Source organism: Manis pentadactyla, chromosome 4 (genome assembly GCF_030020395.1).
Source record: "Manis pentadactyla isolate mManPen7 chromosome 4, mManPen7.hap1, whole genome shotgun sequence".
Taxonomy (NCBI): Eukaryota; Metazoa; Chordata; class Mammalia; order Pholidota; family Manidae; genus Manis; species Manis pentadactyla.
Window position 1 is genome coordinate 95,015,727 of NC_080022.1, and position 23,880 is coordinate 95,039,606.

Below are 23,880 nucleotides of genomic sequence, written 5' to 3' on the forward strand. Positions count from 1 at the left end.
TTTAGCAGGCCTCAAATGAGTCTCTGCACAGGGCGCTGATTAAATGGGTCTCGGGTCCCCAGTGGACACTCCTTCCTCCCAGATGCTGCGACAACCAACGGGAGCCGAGCGTCTGCGGGTCTGGTCGCCCCGCGCGGGGAGGGAAGGAGGCGGACCGCTGGATCTCCACCCTCTCCGCGCCCACTTCACTCGCCAGCCTCCGGATCGGGTCCTCTGGGCGCTCTCGCCCCCTGCCCGCTCCCACCCGGCCCCGCCCTTCGCCCCGCCCCTCCTGCCACGCCCACGGCCTTTCGCGCCCCGCCCCGCAGCCTCCCACCGCTCCCGGCGCTCTAAGCGCGGGCCTGGGGACTCGGGATCCCGCGCCGGGTCCGCAGCATGGGGCGCTTCCGCGGGGGTCTGCGGTGCATCAAGTACCTGCTGCTCGGCTTCAACCTGCTCTTCTGGGTGAGACCCGGAACCGAGAGGGCCGGGCTGGGGAGGGCCTGGGCGGGGGCGCAGGGCCGGGGGCTCCTGGTTGCTGACCGCTGCGGCGTCCCAGCCGCGCTCCAGAAGGCAGGGCGCTCACAAGGGTGGAGGTGAGAATAAGGCGGACAAAGAGGGAGGGGAGCGGTGGAGGGCGAGAGAACGGAGAGACTGAGAACGAGAAACGGTGGGAAGAGGGGAGACGCCGTGTGGCTCTTCCCTTTGAGGAACCCACCGCCTTGGTTTTCATCTCGCAGCGGGTGGTTCCAGGTGCGGGGACGCCAGACCCTTACGTCCTGAGGGCTCAGCTTCCCTGCAGCCTCCGCGCACACACCCCCTTCTTCGCTCTGCCTTTCCTCTGGAGCCTGGGCCTGGCAGGGCTCTGGGACAGAGACCCTGGCCGGGACTGCCGAGGGTGTTTCCCCAGCCGGAGTGGGTGGGTACACCACCACCCGGCTGTGATGGTTTGTTTAGGAAATTGGGGGCAGCAGGGAAAATGGCATGGGGGCGGGCGTGGTCGTCCTTTTCTGGGTATTAGGGGAGGGTACCAGCTGGATGGGAGGAGGTGACAGTGCTTTTCTCTGAAGGGGGTGGGCGGAAGCAAGTGGCTTCTGAGGGGCAACACCTCCCCACACACCCCAGCCCGCGGCCTCTGCTAAATACTGATGCTCCCAGAGATGATGATCTCATTGAACTTTGCATTGATCGAACATCCTGGGACTAGTGGTTCGCAGAGAGAGAGAGATCCATGACTCTTGTCTCCTATATTACTGGGACAAGGTTAGGACTACACCATCCCTAGGTCCCCGGATACCCTGTCTCAGGCCCTGGAGAAGTGTGAGACAAGGTCTGAAAATTGACTTGTCTGCACATTCCCTCTTGGGCTTTCTCAAGAGAATGTCAGCCAGCCCAATTGCTCAGACAGACGCTGACGGAAAATGTGGATCTTGCTTTGGGTGAAGAGATTCTTAGAGCTGGGAGGGAGCAGCATGGGCCTGGGTGCTTTGAAACTAGGATGAAGGAGGGTGGTGTTGTCCTTTGTGCTCTGAGGAGTTAGTCTTCCCCGGACTGCAGCTAATTAATTATTGAATGATGGGTTTCACTTGTCTCTGCCAATCCATTAGCCCAGATGCCTGGGTGGCTCCAGCAAACTCCCAGCTCTCAGGGGCCAAGTTGCCATCTTCAGCAGCCTATAGGACAGGAAGGTGTGAAGGGGGTACCCAGAAAGACAACCCCTGAATTTTAAAAATACATATGGTTTTTGTACACCTGGGCATTTACAGCCAGCATCCTATTGGGGGGACCATTTCTAAAGGCCCCAGAAAGACAACCCCTGAATTTTAAAAATACATATGGTTTTTGTACACCTGGGCATTTACAGCCAGCATCCTATTGGGGAGACCATTTCTAAAGGCCCCTGTACTGTGCTTTCTAATAATCTGACTTAATTTCAAAAGCTGCTAATTATAGATGTTATGCTGCAATGGCACCCTTCACTCTCACTGCTTAAAGATTCAAAAGTAGTTTTCTATCCATCTGAAAAGGAATCTGCGGCTGGGCTCAGTGCTTCTGTACTGCCTGGTATTGTGCCAGCCTTTCCAGGGAAGATAGCAGCATTTATTGAATGTTTTCAATGTCAGGGACGATGCTAAGCACATTGCATTCATTATTACACTTAATCTTCATAACAGTCCTGATGTGCAGACTGTTATCCCCATTTTTACAGATACAAAAACAGAGGCTCAAACAGGTTGACTTGCCCAAGATCACACAGCTAGTGAGGTGACAGAGATGGGACTCAGACTCAGCCTACATGCTTCTAGGTACTGTGGTACATTACACGTCTACCCAGTGGTTCTCAAAGTGAGGTTCCTGGGCCAGCAACCTCAGCATTTCCTGGGAACTTGTCAGAAATGCACATTCTCAGTCCCATTCCAGGCCTGCTGAGTCAGAAATTCTGGGGACCTACCCAGCAATCTATTTTAGCAAATCCTACTGGTAATTCTGATGCATACTCAAGTTTGAGAAACACTCCACTAGGCAATTATTAAACACATATTATAAAGATGACTTACAAATATACAAATATAATTTGTAAATATAAAATGCTGTTCCCTAAGCTGATGATCTTGTTGGAGAAATGAGTGCAATGCATACAGAACAACAACAAATAAGACAGCATATAACCAAGTGACAAACTTTACACTTCTGACCATAAACATAGTAAGAAGGGAAGTAGAAACAAAGCGGTATTTGAGTGTCTACCATGTGTGAGCCGCTGGGGTTAGATGTGAACTTTTTTATATATGATCTAATTAAGGAGTTGGGAGAAAGCTTCCCAGCAGTCATGAGGAGTCAGAACAGTTCTGGAAAGGGGGGTGTTTAAGCTGAACCTCAAAGGACTGGTAGAATGGAGGTGGACAAGGTGAGGGGGTGACCCACTGCCCACCTGCAGAGGCCCAGAACAAGGGCGTGATGAAGGGAGCAGAGATCCCAAGCAGGTGTCCCAAGCAAGTTACTCTTGCTTCCAGGCCTGTGTTTTATCATGGTACGACTGGAGTAATAGAGATGTTGAGAGGATTAAAAGGACCTTTTTAATATGTCCTTTTTTTATATGACCTCATCTTCCTATAAGCCTAGAACATAATAAGTGCTCAAAAAAGTTATTATTAAGTGCCTGGCTCATAGAAAGCATTCAAGCCCTCTTTCTTGAGTCCCTTAACATTGGGGAATAGAGTGGATGTTTGCCAAGAGACTTGCAGCTTGTCTTCATTTTTGGACAACTACACATTATCTTCTCAGTTTGTACTTGTGGGTCTTCCCCAGTATAACTTGGAATACTCTGAGAGCAGGAATTTTTCCCTGTTTCGTTCATATCTGTATCTCCAGTGCCTTGAACAGTGCCCAGCTCATAGGTGGCACTCAGTGAATACCTGTAGAATGAATTAATGAATCTGCAGGTCAGAGAACTTGGTCCAAATGGCCTTCCCTAATTGCACAGATAATCAGTTATCAACTTTATCAGGACAACTGAGCCTATCTCTGCCTACTCCTTACCTATTGACTTGTTCTTTGTTTGCACAGATTGAGCCCAGGAGAGGAATATCGGGCCTTCTTCTCTCCCAATTCCATGGCGGGTAGGGACCAAGGGTCTTGGAAACAGCAGCAGTTAGTTACAGGCAGCCTTCCTTCTACTTATACAACCAAAGGGAAAGGGACAAACTGAAAGAGGTTCCTAATGATTTAGGGGAAAGTGATTCTTTGGGATAAATTTTCTAGATATTTACCTTCACTGTAAGCCCCACCCTAGTTGTTTTTTCCCTTGTTGGAGGGGTTTGTGGGAAGTTGCAGGAGGCAGGGGACAGTTTTCCTGGAAGGATAGGCTTTAACAACTTGAAGTGTAATATTGACACACACCCTTAGATGCTTGCATGCCTGTCCTTCTGAGGTATACAGTCTCCCTCGGTGACAACACTTCCTTTCCTGTCAGGAACTCACCAGAAGGCAGACACAGAGGTGGGGGCTGGGTATGTTTTGTGATCTGCAATTTGACAAATCGATTTGCAACCTCGTTCTGGCAACTTAGTTTAAGTTTCCCTAGACTGTGCTTCTGATTTTATAAACATTCAGCTAGATCCTGCCAGAGCCGGCACAGCACTCCGTGGTCCAGGGCCGCTGACTAAATACACCACTGCATTTTAAAAACAAAAGTAAAGCCTGGCCGTGAACCCCACTAAATTAATTTTTGTTATCATGGTTGATGTCCAACACAAAACCCCTCCCGACATCTGTCATGTCTAAATCGGATACTACAATCAGATAGCACAGCATAGTCCCATGCTTTCACTGAAATCACCTTTACATTTTTTTCACTGTTGCATAGCAATAAAAACAAAACACCACAGTCCACCAAGCCACGTATGTTGATTTAAAGCAAAACCTGGACGCTGTTGATTCCTTGATTTGCCATTGCACACTCAGTGTGTTCCTATCATTGTGCTGCACTGAGCAGCTCAGTGTCACCGACCAACAGGAAGCAGGACTGTTCATTGTGGAAAGTCAGATGCCATATATGGCTTGTTTGAAGTTGCTTGCCTTTCCTTCTTGCCACTATTAATGCAGCTTTGGGTTTCAGTCAGTGATGCCTATCTAGTGCGTTTAGAAAAGACCATGTCCCACGACTTGAGAGTGAAAGAGGTTTTGCCTCATGAGCTTACGGAGTTGCCTTCTGCTCCTTCCCAAACTTATTTCAAATAGCTTCAGAGCTACCATCTACCAGAGGCTGATTTTGAAAAAATACCTGAAGAAAGTATTCTTTGGGGTCCACTCAAAAGCTAGACCACCCCAGAGGGCAGGTAGGAATTTCTTCAGACTTCTTGCAGACAGTGTTCATTTCTGACTCCCATCAAGGTGGGAAGAGAGCAGCAGTGGCCAGCCGCCCCTGCCGTGGATGAGAGGGGCATAGCATTGCTGGGGGTGAGGGGAGGGGGCAGGCAGTCTACGAGGGGGTCCAGAGGCTAGAAACGCAGCTCCAGGAGTCTGTTCCACCAGACCCCAGACAGGTCTAGGCAGCAGGGCAATTCAAATCCAGGAATTCAAAGCACGGAAGGCCAATACTGGCATCACACTGCCTGGGTTTGTTCCTGGCTATACTGTTTACTAACTAGGGAAACTTGGGCAAGTTGTTTAGTCTCTTTGAATCTGTTCTCATCTGTAAAATGAGCATAATCAAATACCAGTATCAGTCTATGATCTTTGTGTATATAAAACGAATTAATGTATATCTAAAGCGTTCATAAAGACAAAGAGAAGTGGGAAATGGGTGTCCTAGGCCCAACCAACCAAGCGAAGTGGCAGTCTTGTAGCCTATCAAAGGGCATGGAGTCAAAAGGAGAGATTCCTTCCTCTGCAGTCAATCAGTCAGGAAACATGTGCTGAACACCTACTATGTGCCTGAACCCCACCATGTGCTGAGCATTCACAGATGACTATGACAGTCAGTCCTTGCTATTGAGGCACTCATGCCTGTATTTAGTGGGCCGTTTTGCCTTTGATTGTACCTTATTCCCTCTCTAGTGTCTTGGCTCCGTGAGGGCAGGGTGTCATGCTGGAAGCCTCCTTCCCTCCCTCAGCACCTAGAGAGGTCCAGCCGTCAGTGCTATCACCCCAGCTAACAGCATTGTGTGTCCTGACCCTGGCACAGGAGCACTTTTTTTTGTTCCCTGCCCTGCCTCTGTGCTACCCAAGGGAAGCCAGTGGGTGGCAACAGTGAAACTTCTGTGATCTCTGCCTCTCAAACTTTCATGTGCATACAAATCATCTGGGGATCTTTTTCAGATATATATTCTAATTCACTGAGTCTGCGTTGCTAACAAGCCTCCCAGGTGGTGCAAACGCTGTCGGCCTAGGGAATCACATGGAGAACTTGGAGAACCGCTGGTTTAGATGTGGCCTGAAAAGGACAAAGACCCACTGGTAGTTCTCATTTCCCAGTGGGACAGGGAGCACCTTTTTTCCTGGCCTGCTCACCTGGCTTCCTTGTTGTAGCTCTCTTAATTCCAGTTACCATCTTATTGTTTTAAGACTCTTTTTTTTTACATTAAGACTTCATGGTTTTTAGAATTACAGACAGCCACCTGTCCATTGTCCATTACATTGCCTTGTGTTATTCTACATCTGTGCAGTATCTTTGGGTGTCCAACCATGTGTGACTTAAAAGAGAACATAACCCCCATCCCCTACCTTAGTATTAATGGTTAATATCCCAACAGAGCTGGTCTCCTAAAGCAAGTGATGCTATACTGACCCTGAGACAAATCATGTCCTGGTCGCTAAGGAATTACAAAAAAGGAATTGAGAAAGAGACCAATAAGATGAAATTGTCAAATGGGCTGAGTGCACATCTTACAGATGAGCAAGGGTTACCTTGGCCTGCCTTTTTCATCCTCTATGGATTTAATTGGGAACAAAAATAGTAATGCTAATTACCATTCATATGCTGTTTTAGTTTTCATAATGCTTTCACGTGCATTATCCCACTTGATCATGAATCACAACAATCCCATGAAATAATGTAATCCCCATTTTACAGAGGTGGAAGCTGAAAGTCATTCGTAATAGGCGGAATGTCTAATATCAAAGAGGGAGGAGCAAAGCCAGGATTCATATCCAGGTCTTCTGATTTTAAGCCCTGTTTTCTTTTCACTGTATTAACTTACTAGAGCATGTGAAATATAAGAGAAATGCTGCCAGCTTGGAAAATGTGAAATTGGTGACCAGGGAGATTATATCTACTGATGGGTTTAATCTTGATGCATTCCAGACACACAGGTGCAAGGAGATGCATAAAACACCCCAGTATATAGGAGAAGTTGGAGAGAGGTTGAGAACACTACCGATCAGTTTAAGGCAGAGGAAAAGCAAGATGGAAAATGAGAAAGGATATATATCAAGAGACAGTTTTTAAAGTTAATTTGTAGCAAAAACTTGGAAAATAGCAAGCGTGATGTAAATGTACACTGCCTTCCTAAGTATGTTTGTATATTAACTCCTTTAATCCTCACAGTGGCCCACTGAAACAGCAGCTGTTGTCACCCGTAGTTCTCCTGTGAGGAGACAGGTACAGAGCAGTTAGGAGACTGGCCTGGGGACTCTGAGCTAGCTGGTTGCAGAGCTGGGTTTCTGTGTGCAGCCCTGGAATCTATGCTCTAACCTCTCCAGGTCTGCTGACCAACAGGGAGAGAAGGTTCAAGGTGGGATGAACATGTGAATTAAGAAAAAGGAATTAAGGGAAAAAAACCCTTCACTCTCCAATATGGTGGCTATGCTGCTAATCACATGTGGCTATTACTTACTCTTAAGAGAGATTTAATATTCAGCTCCTAAGTCACTCCAGCCACATTTCAAGTGCTCAGTAACCACAGATGGCCAGTGGCTACAATATTGGACAACACAGAGAACATTTATGCTTACATTATTGCAGTAAGTTCTGTTCCTAGGACTTTCTGTCTACAGATAGCTCTAGCCAAAGAAGAGTTATTCTTTTGTAAATCATCTTTCCCTATTGGGTCTTTTAAGAACTAAAATAGAGAGGGAGAACGTAGTTTCTGGAAAGGGCACTGACATATCTAGTATAAAAGATTTTAAAAACTCAAGGGAATCCCAGCTGTCATGGAAAGAGTGTAGAGCTAAAATAAAAATGAGCAGGGGGGAGCAGCAGAGGACTAGGTTACTGGTGCCATGGGAGTGGTGTTCCCTACCTTGAGTAGGATTAAGTTTTCAGTTTGAATGTAACATTAGAGAGTCTCCCAGCATAATAACACTAAATGCCGGACACTCACTGTTCTAAGTATGAAATGTGAACCCATTCTTACTGTTACCTGCACTTTGTAGATGAGGAAGTTGTGGGTTAGGGAGGTCAAGTGACTTGCCTAATATCACAGACTAGTAAGTGGCAGAGCCCGATTCAAATCCAGGATGCCTACAACCCCAGTTTATCCGCTACAACTCCTGAACACCATAGTGCTATACATGCGGATGTTTTTGTTATTATCCTAAGTGCATTGTTATTCAGCCAGAATATTAAGAAGAGGTAAAATTTTCTAAAAGAGTGGTTGGCAAATGTCCCAAAGTGTGTGCCAAGCCCTGTCCTCCACACTGTAATGTCATTGGGAAAGAGTCGGCTGATAAACTGGGGCTAGGGAACTGGACAGGGATGGCAGCCCCCCAGGGGGGCAGGGACGAGTGCCTTGGAAGCTGCTGCCACTCATCTAGGAAGCCCACGTGGTCTCTGTCTTGCCAGTGGGTTTCAGCCCCAGACAAGTTCACTATGGATTCAATGAGACCAAAAAATGACAATGGAATGTTCTTGGGGTGAAAAGCATTTATACCCAACTTTATTCCCATGGTGGCAGGTCAGTCACTAGAATCCCATCTACTCAGAGCGAGTCCTCATGCAGCAAGCTGGTCTCTGCCTCTGGGCCTCTCTGGCCCTGCAGCCGTCTCAGTCTCTGTCCTCAGTGCTGCCACCACTCCAGTTCCTGCTCTCCTGCAGCCATGTAGCAGCCCAGAGCACTGGGCAGAGCTCTTTATATAGAGTCAATAACAATGTATTGCCCACACATGTACAGCAACCTTCACTTTATCCACAGTCTCCCTGAGGCTCCACTCGGCCTAGTCCCCTGTAAATGGCCCAGTGCTGCCTGCCTTCATGACCACAAATGGCTACTGGTAAAATTGTTAAGAGAACACCAAGCTAGACTTGTATGATTTCTATCTGATTCCATCCAAGATGACTTTATTTTTAAAAAAGGCATTTAGGCTTGTTCCAGTCTAACCTGAAGTCTACATGAAACATTTTTTTCTCCCATTGTTTCTCTGTAACAACTAAAATTGGGTGAAAATCATTATTAGTGATTGATATTTAGGAATCCCGTTTATCTCCTCAAGAGTAGTTCTCTCAAACTACCTTGAAAATTATTAGGCTGTAAAATAAATACTGTCTAATGTCCTTCCTATCTTTGCTGACATAAAGCTTGCTATACATGAGACGTCACAGTAGCCATTGTAGCACTCAAGGTAACTGTTTACTCAGAGAGCAGGCCTGGGGTAAGCGCCAGCTGGTTGCTGCAAGGAGGAAAGCAGAGAATGTAGAAAAGACCATTATTGTCCTCCTGGAAATCATCTGCCAGGTGAAGTAAGGCAGACAGGAATTTAACTCACTCTGGTGGACTGAATTTTAACTCACTCTGTGGACTAGACTTTAGTTCTGTATGTCTTGTATTTGGTCTTCACTTGATAAAGCCATCTGCTCACTGGAATCATTAGCCAGTCGGCTGTGACATTTGTTTCTCTGCCAAAGAAGACTATACAGCCATCATCTTTCCCCTAATTCTTGCTGAGCTTTCCTCTCCTGCTGCTTTTCCCTGTATTTCTTTAGAGAGATGGCATTATGTATGCCCACTCAATAAATACCACACACTTTCCATTCTGTATATTACATCTGCTTTGTCACTGCAGCAAGCTTTCTATCCCAGGTTAGTTTCTGGGCTTAGTGTCCCCCCACCACTTCTATACTGCCTCCCAGGATCGTTGGTCCACTCAAGTTAACTTTACAGCAATCTAAACAAACAGAAGAAGATCTGTCTGGGACAAATATATAGCCCAGTGTTCGTTCCAGAGATGACTAGAATACTGATTCTGTCATGGTTTTCATCTGTGCAAAGAATTAAGCATTGATTGATCTTAAAATATATCCTTACCTGAAGGAAGTCTTTCAGGAATTTCTTAGCATGAGCTTGTTCTTATGAAATCATTATGAGGAAAATAATAGGGGAAATCAGAAACATTGGTTCCTTTCCAAACTAACAGGCATCTCATCATACACTGCCATGGTCTTCCTTCCAACTCCACCACACCCGGTCCTGATGTCAAGGAAGGGCAGAGAGGTTCCTTGGAGGTGGCTTTGCATGGATGTCATGGCATTTGGCTCTTGTATTTCTTCTGACAAAATCTTTGATTTTGAGAAAGTGCCATCTGAATCCTTATTTTTCTTTCACTGCATAATAGGATGAAAATCTTGGGAGCTGGCTTTCCTCTGAGAAAATTAGTATCATCTTCCAGAGCAAATGCACTTCTGACTCTTACCCGCTGAAGGATGAAACTCCATTACTCTTATGGTCTTGTAATGTGATTTGCAATCATATCAAGAATTGTGAGTGCTCATTACGTGTTTCCATCTGGGATGAGAATTGCCACCAAGAGCAGATATTAGTTTAAAAGCTTTTAATGAAAACTCTAGGGTTGAAAGTGCCATTTCCAACTTTGTGTGACTTCAACCCAAAGAAAAGAACTGCAAATGAGTTGGTTTGTGTGAAAACATGGTATTCACTCTGGAGAAGAAAGAATGCAGAATTGATCTTGTTCACCTTTCATTCGAGTGTGGGGAGTGTGTGTGTGTGTGTGTGTGTGTGTGTGTGTATGTTGCTATCATTATATTAAGTGATCATATGCTCCTGCCTGTAAAAGGCATGTATATAGATTTATTTTTGTGTCCTTGCACAGTGCATAACATGTACTCCTGTAGGCTTTGAAAAACACGGAATGGATACTATGTGCACTAGCTTTGTTTTGTTTCTCTATGTGAAAGTGTTTTGCTGAGCATATTCAGCAGTGTTTACACAGTGCCTTCCCTGGTATCTGCAGTGTCTCCAGGTGCTGGTGGATTCGAAAATGCTATTTTGTGATGTATTCCTTGGAGGGCATTCACTCTGTCAGTCTGTCTTAGGCCAGGTTGTCTTAACAAATACCATAGACTGGGTGGCTAAAACAACAGGAATTTATTTCTTGCAGTTTTGGAGCCTGGAAAGACAAGAATAAGGTGTCAGCCAACTAAATTCCTGGTGAAAGCTTCCTTCCTGGCTTGAAGACAGCTGCCTTCTGTGTCCTCACATGGCAGAGAGATGGAGACAGAGAGCCCGAGCACTGTCAAAGGTCTCTTATGAGGGAATTCCATCATGAGGACCCCACTCTCATGACCTCATCTAAACCTAATCACCTCCCAAAGGCCCCACCTGCAAATACTATTCTGTTGGGGATTAGGGCTTCAGCGTGTGAGTGGGGTCGGGGCAGCACAGTTCCATCCAAAGCACAGCCTAAATGGTACCTTTGTGAAGGTCCTCCACTCTTTCACTCAACAACTGTCTGTTGGACACCTGCACAGCAAGGCAGAGGGGTAGGTGCTTGGGCACAGCAGCATAGACTCTGTCCCTGCCTTCACACAGCTCAGGTCTTAATTTTTTTTTTAATTACAGAATTATTTAAGTGTAAATGCTCTTACGAGACATGAAGGAAGGTACATACCTGGTCCAGGATAGACTTCCCAGAAGTAACGTCAGTGCTAACAGCTGGGTATCAGTGTGGGCTGGTGGGGGGCAGGGAAGCACCATCTAAGCTAAGGAAATAGCCAGAGCAGAGGGCCCCCAGTGGTAGAAGGACCTGAAACTGTGGCTAGAGTGTCTGAGGACAATGAACTTGCCTTCCATCTAGGTAAAAGCACATGTGCTATCTGAGAACTTCCCCAAGTGAGGTCTTTTACCCAAAAGGGGGGCTTTTGCTGGGGATATTCACCAGAGGCCAGAGTAGCATAGACTTGCTCTTTGTGATCTGGGTAAGCTAGCCTCCTGGGGGTGGGGTGGGGGTGAGGGGAAGCTGGCAGCCTCAAGGACCCGGGTCTGGGATTGAGTTTGGCCTTTTTGCACCTCAGAACATTGCTCTCCCTCTGACTTAATGCCTTCCGAAGAACTATGTTTGTGATTCATGAAACATTTTTTTAAGTGAAAAAAAGTTGTTCTCAAGATAGAACATTTAATCAGCAATTCCAAGAAAGTGGAAATAAATACAGTAAAATAAATCGAAACCATTAACAAGTTCTACTTGATGCCAGGTGACTTGTTCTACTGGTTGATAGCCCTCACTTAAAGGAGGGCTTTGTCCATACACTTTGTTTTACATGCTTTCTAATCAGATCTGCCATCCTCTCTTCTGCTACTTCAGTTTTGAAACACAAATTAAAGACATTCTCTAAAGACAGGCTTACCATTTGCAACTTTGTGTCCTGCAAACTCTCTGGAATATGGTTAAGTCCTGAAATGACGGGCCCATGCAAATGCATAATATAATTGTATCTGGTGATCCCTTATTTAATGACATGGATTTATATGTTATTAAATATATTTATAGTCTGTTCCTTTCACTGCTATCTTTTTTTTCCTATTTTGCTTCTCTCTTCTTTTTAAATAGTGGGCATACTTTTGCCCTCAAAGTCCTGTTTCATCACATTCCCAGAGTGCCTAATGCATAATTGGTACTCAGAAAATAAACGGCAAACAAAGAATGATATCTGGCATCTCCTGGTAGGCTGGTTCTATGATTGAATTCTTGCATGCAGGGTTAGTGTTCCTCCTGAACCACCCAGGGGGGACTCAGCTTCTCCGTGAGTCCTTGAGATACTCAAGGAGGAACTGGATCTTCCTTTTCTGTGAATCCTTGGCTCCTGGCTCACAATAGATGCTCAGTAAATGTTTATTAAATTATTAACATCAAAGCCCAATTCATGCTGTTGTATGAAAAAGCCCATTCCTGGAAAAACGATGATACTTCTAATGATAATTATTCCAAAAGCATGGGGATTGGTACTACTCCTGGGACCAGGGGAGCCATCTGCAGAGCTCTTAGTTGGTGGTGTGGTCCTCACAGTTCACCACCTCCACTCCCTAGTGTCCCTGATCTGGCCTTCAGCTGCTCGACTCTTTATCTCAGGCTCCTCACTGGCTGGCATCAGGCAGCATTGAAGTTCCTGATTGTTCCCATCAGAATGAATAGCTCCCATCTCCCCTTCCCTGTGGGCCCTGCGTGGTAGCAAGATAAGTAGAAGCTGTGAGCCACAGTCTGCCCCAGCTTGCCTTTCAAGTCCCAGACTCAAACAGCCTTCAGACCCTCCTCTCCCCAACACAGCGTTCCAGGTAAGGAAGCAAAGCCTGGTCCACACTGTCCCCTCTGCCTGGCTTTTGCCCCTCCCTCCAGCCCTTCCTTGCTCTTGACTCGTCAGTCATTCTTTGAGATGTAAATCACAACAGGATGTCGTCAACTGAACCCCAGCTGTCACACTTTGCCTTGATCCCTAGGCTTTGTGATGTTCCTTCGCTGAGCACACTTCCTGCATTATACTGCATCTGTTGGTTTACAGGTCATTTTCCATGTTAGACTGGGAGTTGTGTCTTTTTCATTCTTGTTTCCCTAAAGTGTGACACATGGACTGTCAATTCCCTGAAAGCCAGGGAGGAAGGGAAAAAGAGTGTGGGCACAAGAGAAGGAAAGGAACAAAAAAAGGCAGCATCTTGATCCTTATTCTGACTTGGGCTGAGGTGCAGTGTTTGTCTGAATGCAAAAGAGTGGCTGAGATTAAAAGGAGGCAGAAGAATGGGACCCTGGGGCTGTTTTGGTCTGGAAGGGTTAAAATTTAGGATTAGAAGGGCCTGAAGGCTTCCCCCAGTTTATTCATGTCTCTTCCCAGTAGGGAACAGTAAAGAGAGGTGGGATTTAATAGCACTAGACTTGCCCACTTTGTTCCTGACTGGACTGAAATTGGTGTGAACTTTTTTCCAAGCAATTTCTAGTGTGCGGTAGATCAAAGTCAGGGTGAACACAGGGTATTTCAAGAGCCTTACAGGAATTGAGTTAGAAGAACCAAAAGGCTATGTGGTCTCCGTTGATGCCACTTTCCAAAGTGGTGATCACTCGTCACAAGCCACCCCAGGCCTGACCAGGTCCTCACCCACAGTATTCCCAGCACAGCGAGTGGCTGCATGCTGGGAGGATTCCCTCCACACAGTGATGCCATTCAGCTAAGCCACAGTTTCCTTGACCCAGGAGGAAACCCGTGTGGTTTGAGTTTGGGGGGCATGGATGAGCAAGCTTGGATTTTTTTTCTCATTGCCCCCAGGGCTTTAAATTGCAACCTCTCTTTTAATTTTCCATTATGCATCAAACACATCTGTGCCACAAGTGGACAAATGTATTCCGTCTGGGAGGATGATCCCAGCCAGACAGCTATAAATTAGAGTTTGTGCACAGACATGCCAAAAATGTGGCTGCGTGGTAGGGTGTCCCTGACACCAGTCACCTCCTCCACAGTCGGCTCGGTGGCTGCAGACCTTGGCCTTATGCTTCTGTCAGTAGATATTGCTTTGTATTTGGAAACTGTCTTTCCACCTGGTTGCCACAGAGGCAGCGTGGGCAGGGTTGCCCGGGAGGCTTTGCTAGGCACCTCTGTCCGAGGCAGCTCTGGGGTGCTTCTAGGATCACGCTTTCCTAAGGGCAGCACCCTCTTTCCTTCATCAGAAACAGCAATGACCTCGAAGCCAGTTTCCTCCCAGACCAAACGATGGTGCAAGAAAATCGTCCCTGCTTTTTCAGATAAACTACTACATAATGCATTAAAAAAAAACATGTTTTTAAACTTTCAAGAATAATATGTGCTTAATGCAGAAAACTTAGAACATATAGTGAAAAGAAAAAGTCACTAATCCCAACCCTTCAAAGATAAATATTGCTAATGTGTTAGCATGACTTCTGTCAATATTTCTTCATGCTGTGTAAGCCTTTTGAAAAATGCAAAAATGTTTTAAGGCTGACTGAGCCCAATTGCTTTAACTGTCCCTCACATTATCCAATTAGTGCTTTCCTCTGAGTACTGGAAACGTTGAAGTTTTCCACATTAGAGGGTCCAGCTGGTAGAACTCTGTTCCTCTAACTCCTCCTCATTGAAGTCATGCTGCTCCTCTGAAGAAGCTGGCCAGAGGCATAGAGAGTGAAGGACAAGGTGCTCACATAGACCCAGCTAGGTAGTCCCAAGGGGTAGCACCAGGTTCTTTACCAATAGCCCCACAGATGAAGGATCCTGTATACAAAGGGCTCTGGTCTGACCATGACTTTGAAACCATTTTTCCTTATTAAACCTCTCCATCTCTGGCTGCAGCCTCTGTGCTCCTGTTGCCAGTATCTATGTCTGCTCTTCCCCGCTGGGGTCAGGGGCAGCCTCTGAACTGCTCATCTGATGAGAGGCGAGGGCATCCTAACACTAACTGGGCCGGTTGGCCGACCAGGAGGTTGTTTGCACCTCTCTGCATACTTTCCCACAGCGCCTTCGGCTCAGAAGGTGCCCAGTGAACATCTGTTGATTGACTGATAACAGTGAAATTCGAGAAGGGTGTTTGTAGAGAGGATTCCACGGCTGGACTGGCAGGTGGTCATGACAGTCCTTCAATGGCAGAAAGGCTTCCAGCTTTGTAGCCTTACAGAAGCCCTCAGAGCGGCCGAGAGGAAGCTGGCGATGACTCTACCAGCCGCCAGCCTGCCCCGCCTGCCTGTGCTGGTCAGTCAGCCTCTCCACGAGCCGCACGGCACACAGACCATGCTTTTTCAGAAAATTATTTTTTCCTTTCACACTTTCCATGGAAACTCAAAATAGCAACCAAAAAAAAAAAAAAAAATGGCCGAGCTCCCTCTCTGCCTGCAAAGCCATCCCCAGGCAGTGCTGTGACTGTGGTGGCTTGGAGGATAAAGAGTTCTAGACGCCTCCAAAACAGCTTTCCAGCTGGGTACTGTTCACTCATGAGGGTGGGAAGGATCTGTTTTCTTCCAATTCAGAAAGGTAAGTTTCCTCTCGGGTCTTGGAGTTCATCTTGCACTTGGTGACCCAGCAACTGAAACACAGTCCCCTCCCACTGTCATGTTGGTGAGGAGGTCCAAGCAAGGGGCAAGAAGGCAGGGGGCAGCTGCCTTCCAGGGGCACATTTCACATGTGCCCCATAACTGCAGGGTAGCCGGGCAGAATGGGAAAAACTTCATGTTAGAATCAGGAAGCCCCAGTTCTAACATCTGCCAAGGACAGGCAGGCTTTGAACACACCATTTCACTACCGGCATGAAACAGAGAGTCGGTGAGCTGTAAAGGGCTGCCCCCTTCCAGCCTGCATTCTGTGCCCACAGCCTGCTCCTGGGTTGTGCACACACTTCCCCCTTCCATCCGTTATAAAAGCAGTGTTGTTTGCCTTTCAGCTGGCAGGGTCAGCTGTCATCGCTTTTGGACTATGGTTTCGGTTTGGAGGCACCATGAAGGACCTTTCATCTGAGGACAAGTCCCCAGAGTATTTCTATATAGGTGAGTGACCTCAGCTTCCCTAAGCTTTAACTACTGTAGAACCTACACCTGGACTTCTGAGGGAGGGGAAGGGACAGAGGGAAAGAAAGAAGGCAAAACCTGGCCCCTGCGAACTCCACCTGGCCCTGGGGGTAGGAAAGTATGAGTCAAGGTGGGAGAGAGCCCTGCCGCCCCCCACCTGCCTGCCCCTCACATGGTCATCCCTCAGCTCTCTGAAATCATGGAAGATCAGTATGGAAAGATGGACCCATTGTACTTCTTTCAGCCACAGTCCATTTTCAAAGCATTGCAAACTCCCTTTTGCCCCTTGTGAATACCACAAAGTCCATATACCACACGTCAGTGATTCACCCGCCCATCAGGGGTAAGAGAGGCTCCTGCCAAGTCAGGCTTTTATTTTGTGAGGTTGTGTTTAAATTTTCTACAAGAGAAACCTAATTCTAAATGAAGAGACATGTCAAGGTTTAGAGGTACCAATCTTAGTCCCCCCCTGCAGTAGGGATGGCAGAGGGCAGGGCTGCCCTGGGGATGAGGCCTCCGTGGGGGAGGGTGACTGCCTCCCCGGCTGTAGGAGAGGCATGAGTGTGGGGCAGGGTGTAGCCTCCAGTTCTGAGACAATGCAGTCAGCTGGGGCCGAGCCTTCTTCCCCGGGATTTAGTTCCTCTCACCTACTTCTTCTGCAGCCCTTTCTCATTCTCCAGCCAAGTGCACCTAGACTTCAGATTTCGAAAAGCCCAAGACCACTGTCACTACAGGCAATAGCCCTATGTGGCTGGCAGCTTTAAGGTCCGTCCCAGTCACAGAGTGCTCCTCAGTTGCTTGGGGCTCTCTGTGCTCAGGGAGAAGCAGGATCTTATGCAGGTTAGTTGCTTCAAATCCCAAGAAGAGCAGAGCCTCTTTACTGGGAAGGAATCCAGAGTCCAGGCCCCACCCAGAGCCAGGGACATCCTCATGCAGGGCTGCTCACAGCTGTGTTACCTTCTCTTCCAAATGCCATCCCCACACTGCTCCTTCCTGGGAGGATCACAGCCATATCGGTGAGGATACTTTTAGAGGAAAGTAAAGAAAACCTTCTAAAAAATGGATAATAAGGACATTCCACATTTCATCAAATCACAGATGCAGTCTTTTGTAAAACACACAATTATTATAAGTTCCACTAAGAAAAGAAATGCTGCAAATTTAACTATGACATACCATAAAAAAAAGCATCCTAATCTCAGAAAAGTTACAAAGATATTATATGTCTCAAAGTTGATGAAATGTTGATGAAAGGTGAGGAATCTCCAGAATTAGTTCAGGGCTTGACAAAGTTATCAAGGACCCAGGTTTTTCCCATTTTTTTTACTTCCCTTCCTCAGAATAACCTCAGACATATCCCCTTATGATTATAGTATAGCTGCAAGTGGCTTCAAGCATCATATCCTCATACAACAACATCCAAAGAATAAACAATGTGGCCTTTTTCAAGAATGAATAAAACTTTGTCAGAAGTTTCCCACCTGACTTCCCCTTGCAGCTTACTGGCCAGAACTGCACTGTATGTTCACACCTAAACCAATCACAGCCAAGAACAGAATTACTATGACTAGCTCTCCTACTAATAAAGAATAACCCTGGCCCTGGAAGTTAGCCCAGGCTCCCCAGAGGCTCTCTGACACCTGGACAAAATTGTAGTTTTGTTACGAGAAAGAAGCAGAGAAACCTGCCATCATACTTAACACTGAAATGCTCTTTTCCACCCACACAGTTTCCAGGTGATACATACCCTTTTATCCAAAGCTAACACAAATTTAGCATTTTCTTCCTTGAGAAGCTCCTGGCTCTGAAAACCTAAGTAGCATTCTCCATCCCAGAGCAGACCTGAGTGTTCCAGGACAAAGCCTAGCCTATCCTTGTCCTGTCCCACCTCTTTTGCAGGCTGCAAACCCACCCCAGGGAATGCACGGGAATAGTCAAGGGAGGGTAGGAAAAGAAATGCATTGTCCTGTATTTGCTGATATTCCAGACACTGCTTATTTTGTAACTCTTCCCTGTAATTTCTAAATCCATTTCATGAAGTCACAAGGGGCACAACATTATGCCCACTAGCTTAACCACAGCAGAGGTTCAGTCCTGTATTAATGGGATCCTTGTCGCTCCAGACATATACAGTAATAAAAAGCAGATAACGATCATAATAACTGAAGTGCTAATAGGTGGTACAGACATAATCACAGAATTAAGAAGTGAGCAAGGACCCTGTGGGCTGGCGGGGCAAGCCTCAAGGTAGAGGGGTGCGTGGTTGGGGCCTTGGAGGGTGGGTAGGCTTCAGATAGACTGAGTTAAGGAGAGCCTTATTCATGACTGAATTAGCATTGGTAAATACATGGCAGGCAGGTACCATCCTCTCTCTTGTCTGTGGCAGTTATAGCTAATCATTCAGGACACTCTTAGGGGAGCCTTCTTAACCTCGCCCCTCCAACCATTCACAACTGATGCCCAGGGTGAACATGATTTTCTCTCCCTACTCTGAATTCAGTAATGACTTGATGTCCTGACATGAGGCCAGTCCCAGTAAAACAGTGGAAATCTTTTGCTCCTGAAATGTTATCCTGAAATTCAAGCAGGATAACATTCATTCTACTTTCCACATGCTATTGGTTTGCACTGGACTCCCATCTCATCTTCTCCAGGTGTGACTCTCAGGACATTCCATCTAAAGCTGCCTTTGTGACCTCAGGTGGGGAAGAATCCGACCTTAGTTAGAACCAAAACACAGGAAAACATCAACCAGTTCAGTTACAGTCAGACATTCTTCCTCCAAGTTGTTCAGCAATAACTAACTTCCTAAAACCCAGCCCCCCACCCTCTTTACCACCAAGTCTGAACAGTTTAAATTTCTATGTTATTTTTTAGCTTAAACTAGAAATTTTCAGCAATGGTAAAGAAAAATCAATTTAAAAAACCGTGAAGACTTGGAGTCTGTGAAGAACTCCCTTTCGATGATAACAAATAACTAAATATATAATAAACAGTGTTTAATTATTTCAATATTTAATTATAAATAATTAAATATCTAATAAGTACCTAAAAATCTCTTCATGGTTATTTTAATTTTTGGATTTCACCAAATACTTGGTTTTAGGCATAGTTGTGCATTTGAACAGGGGTGCCTGTATGCTTCCCCTTTTTTTGTAGGTTCCTTCATTTGGGAAAAAATATAATCTGTCCAGGGTACATCAGCCAGCATCTGTAGTCCTGGACTCTGTGGTCACACAAAAAAGTATGAGAATGCTGTGCTTGCCCCCATGTCACCTGCAATCTATTTGAAAAGACTCTGAGTTAACAGTCTGTTATAATAGAAAGTAGTGTGTAAGTAAGTGCCATCCAAGTAGTATTTGCAGTGGGTACATCAGGGGTCATTCTAAACTGATGAGAAAAGACGGATTTGAGTTAGGTTTGAAAGACCAGACTAATCAATGGAGAGAAGGCGGAATGGGGACTGTAAAGGTTGTAGGGCAAGACTACCCGACAGTGGTGAGCCAGGATGGACAGAGGACTCTTCTTGGAATGTGAAGGACTGGGGCATGTTGGAAAGGAGGAAGGATTGGGGAGAGGGGCAGGACAACTATAGAGGGCTTTGAAACTCAGTTAATCTGATAAGCAATAGTAGGCTAATGTATGGCTTGGGCAAGATTATTCTGGCAGCAGTCAAATGGGAGGGGAGTCACAGGACAGAAAAAAATATGCTAGATTATTGATAATGATAATGCTAGATTATACAATACACTAGACTTAAGGGCATAACGGTGGGTGCAGTAGGAAAAGGGACAGAAAGACAAGAAACATTAAACATTACTGAGCATTACTAAATATTATTAAATTCAGAGGCAAGCACAAAATGACAAAGGAGTTCAGTGATGGAGTCAAGCCTGAATAATTGATGATTTTCAGATGGAAACCTCAGTTGCAGAAGTAAGGGGTCCTGCTCAGTCAGAGAAAGGGGCAGGAATGTGGAACTGAGGAGGGAAGCCAGTCTGGGCCACAGCCTCTGTCTGCACTGACCCCAGAAATAAACCACTGATAGCAATTTCACAGGTGTAGATTTGGGTCCAACATAAGAAAACCTTTTTAATGATTAAATAAATCAAAGAAGCTGAGCAGACTTTCACAAAGTAAATTATCCTCTACATCAGTATTAACCACTAATGTGGCAAAAATCAGAATGGGGTGCTTATCAATTCAGGACATTCCTCTGTATAGTAGGAGGGTGAACTAGCTCTATACAAACATTCCTGATTCTCTGATTCTACTTTCTAATCTAAACTAAAACAATATGAACTCCCCAAGATGCAAGAAATGTCATAATCTTTCTGGGCATATCTGTCAGGACTCTTAATTGCAAATCACAGAAACTTGACTTGAACTATCTTGAGCAAAATAGAAATTTCTTGACTCACATAACTGAAAAGTTGAGGATTTAGTACTTGTGTCAGGGATATAAGTGATGTGATCCAAATCCTGTCTGGAGTATCTCTTACTCTGCTTTCCTTTGGCTCCATTTCTGGGCAGGTTTCCTCTAGACACAGAAAAGTGGCTGCCCGCAGCCACAGGGGCCATCTTCTGAGTAACCCTGGCAGCAGAAGTAACATGCCTCTTTGCTTCCAACAGATCCAGCCAAAGTCACTGTGGCCAGCTGCTCGGGCTCATTGGCTTCAGCCTGGGCTTCTCACCCATGTTAAAGCTTGAGGGGCGTGAGCACTCAGACCACAGGCACCCGGAGTGGAGGAGGGTCATTTCTCTGGGAGAGGAAGAGGAAGTGGATTCTGGGTAGGGAAACCAATGGTCCACACAACAGGGCCTGAGTCCTTGCTTGCTTGCGGCCCAGGGCCTGGATGTGGGTTTGCCACCCTTAGTTCTTCTTCCTGAGCCACAGCTCCCCAAGTCAGCCCCTGAGTAGCTGATGGTGAAGATGCTCATACTCTGGGCTCTAAATTTAGGAAGTAGGTTATTGTAGAATCTTAGCGCTAGACAGAATACAGAAACTAAGGACCAGAAGTGAAGCAGTGAGGCCGGCAGTTAGCCGTGCTTTTCCAGCTCTTCATGGCGGAGCTCAGCCCACAATCCAGGTCTGCTGACACCCACGCCTGTGCTCGCTCTGCTTCGCATGCTGCCTCTCTGGACAGAGCAACAAAAAAAAGAATTTGTGGAGTCATTTTCTCCACTGCAAGTATTTCTTACAATACAAATGGAAAGAGCAATATACATGTTCATAGAAATTGATATTTCTTTCCTCACTATATAATTTTATAGGAAATAGGAAATACTTGTAGAAATAGGAAAGATACCTGCACTCTAGCAATAACAGAAGAAGAAAAATACACCAGGATACCATTTATGGACTTGCATAGCTAACAATGTGAGGCAATAGGACTTTAAAAAAGAAGTAGGCCCAGGTTTTGGAAAACCTCACTTCATTCATGGGGTACCACACACAGATCTGTGTATTTTGTTTTCAGAATAGGTTCCAGAGCTATAGGCCCATTAAACTCATCACTCCTTTGCTAAAGGGCATTGGTGGATAGGCTTGACACATTCAAGTGACTCTTAAGAAAATACAGCCTCACAACCTGGAGTCCAGCCTCTGAGAGGGACCTCAGGAGGACACGTGGTCTGGCTCCCTGCTTCTGCACAGATGACTGCCACACTTTGCAGGAGAAATTCTTCCACCTTTGGGGGTGAGGGGATGGTGCTTTCCTTTCTGGGATCCCAGTTCTTTCTCCTGTGATAAAGATCTGCTTCACAGCCAGGGAACAGGGTGGAGAAGATCCAGCCATGAGGGGAGTTGGGAATGAGGAAGGGAGTGGGGGTGGTCAGGCTGAGTGCCTCCTGCTGCTGCCTCTCAAGGGCCTCTGAGGCCAGGCTGACACAGATCTGTGTCCACTGGTTGCCAATGTGGAGACAGGAGAGCCTGGCCAGGGTGGAGCTGGCAGCAGGAAAATCTTGGGTAACTTGGGTGTTTCCTAGACCATATCCACTTTAGTATCTTTCAGGGAATTCTTGGGAGAAGCCCTGTGTCTTCCACTGCCAACCAATCTGTCCCTCCAACTTCCAGCTGCGGTCTGTCTCTGGGGCTGCTCCTAAAGGAACAAACACCACAGGGGTCTTCTTTCCAGGTGCACTGAGTGGGAGCAACCCTCCTTGCCCTTGGAAGGCTGGACAGCTGGTGTGTGCTCGAGCGCATCGAGTCATGTCTGTGAGCGGAGGACATGAGCAGGTTTTCTCCGGGAAGGGGTTGCCCGCATAAACAGCAGCCGCTTGGCTCTTGAGGATCACAGACTGACTGTAGCTGCCTGTTGAATTCAGTCACAGAGCCTGGTTGTGATTGTGACTGGATACTGTGTCTCCTTACATTTTCCTAAATGTTCCAGAGCCAAATGTTGAAGGGCTGGCTAGCCTTTTTCAAAACTCTGATTCACTCCGGTAATATTGTTTTACTTCTTGGTTTTCAGTGTACCTGAGAGTCATGGTAGCTGCCAAACAGAGACGTGCTATAGCATTTCCACAACAAATTAGAGAAGATAATATTATTTCCATCTTACAGATAACAAAACTGAGGAATAAGAGGATTTACCTAAAACCATGGCTGGCAGGCCTAGATGTGTGGCTCCCAGCCCTATATAAACCCCTCAAGCACTTTTCTCAAGGAAGAAGACCCCTCCTGCCAATTACAAATTGCAAAATTAACAGACTTCTAACTAAGAGAGTCAGCCTTCTTCTGAGTGCCTACTGAAAGGGCAGCAGATGAGTTAGGGTGTGCACTTTTGAGTCGACCCCCTAGTTCAGTTTCAGTCTTAGGTAAATGATTTAATATCTCTGTGTCTCGTATTCCTCAGCAGTGCAGTATGAATACTGATTCCACATACCTCATAGGATTGATGTATAAGATGATTTAGCATAGGAATGTACTTAAGCCAGTACATGTTGTGTGGTGACTCTCAATAAATATTAACTGTTTTTCTTAATGTACTGAGGGCGTGCTAAAGAAGGAGTCAGCCTGCAGGAGGCATGATGACATGGGAGAGTATGAGAAGGAAGGGTAAAGAAGTGGCTTAGTGCCGTGTAGTCAGAATGAGAGAATGGTTGGTAGCACTGAGCCTTTGCAGGTGGCAGGATCCTGAGGTGATGCCGCCAAGGGCATAGCACAGAGCAGGCTGAGGCACCGGAAGTGGGGAATGGCTCCGGGACTAATACCTGTGAAGCGCTTAGAACCATATTCAGTCAGTAACTGATGACCATTGTTCCTGAGAGAGAAATGCAAGTCTTCACCTTCCCCACACACTAAGTCTCATCTAATATTTTTGATACCTATATAATTATATGCATTCCGGGCAAGCTGGGAAGGAGGGCATAGTTGCACAGAAGAAGAGAAAAATATCTTTAGATGAAAAATGGTCATTAGCCAGGTCTGTAAAACCGTCTGCTGCCAAAAAGCCACTAAAATTGGTGACATGCCATTATCCACTCCCTAAAAGGGGGGGCCATTTTTAAATGACTTGATGCAGACAAGGCTTTAGGAGATTGCTGTCTCTTTTCTGTGTTAACTAAATGATGCTTCTAGCTTAAAAAGAACAATTTGAAACCTAATAAACAAGTGGTGGAATTGTCAGGGAATTAGTGGTAACATGCTGCCCAGAGATCACTGGCATCAGAAGG

The 23,880-nt window shown here is 46.1% G+C and overlaps 1 protein-coding gene across 5 annotated transcripts in view; it reads left to right on the plus strand.

The window, feature by feature from the left end:
- The first annotated feature begins 296 nt into the window (after window positions 1–296).
- The window catches only part of TSPAN2 (tetraspanin 2), a 47,532-nt gene continuing 23,948 nt past the window's right edge, over window positions 297–23,880 (plus strand). For 2 of the 5 annotated variants that reach the window (XM_036923346.2, XM_057500505.1), the window contains exons 1-2: window positions 297–444; window positions 16,080–16,182. In XM_036923346.2, the coding sequence (XP_036779241.1) occupies window positions 376–444; window positions 16,080–16,182 (172 nt within the window). In that variant the 5' untranslated portion in view covers window positions 297–375. Of the gene's footprint in view, window positions 576–719; window positions 899–12,746; window positions 12,984–16,079; window positions 16,183–23,880 lie in introns of those variants that run through there. The other 3 variants (XM_036923347.2, XM_036923350.2, XM_036923348.2) reach the window with 3 other exon arrangements.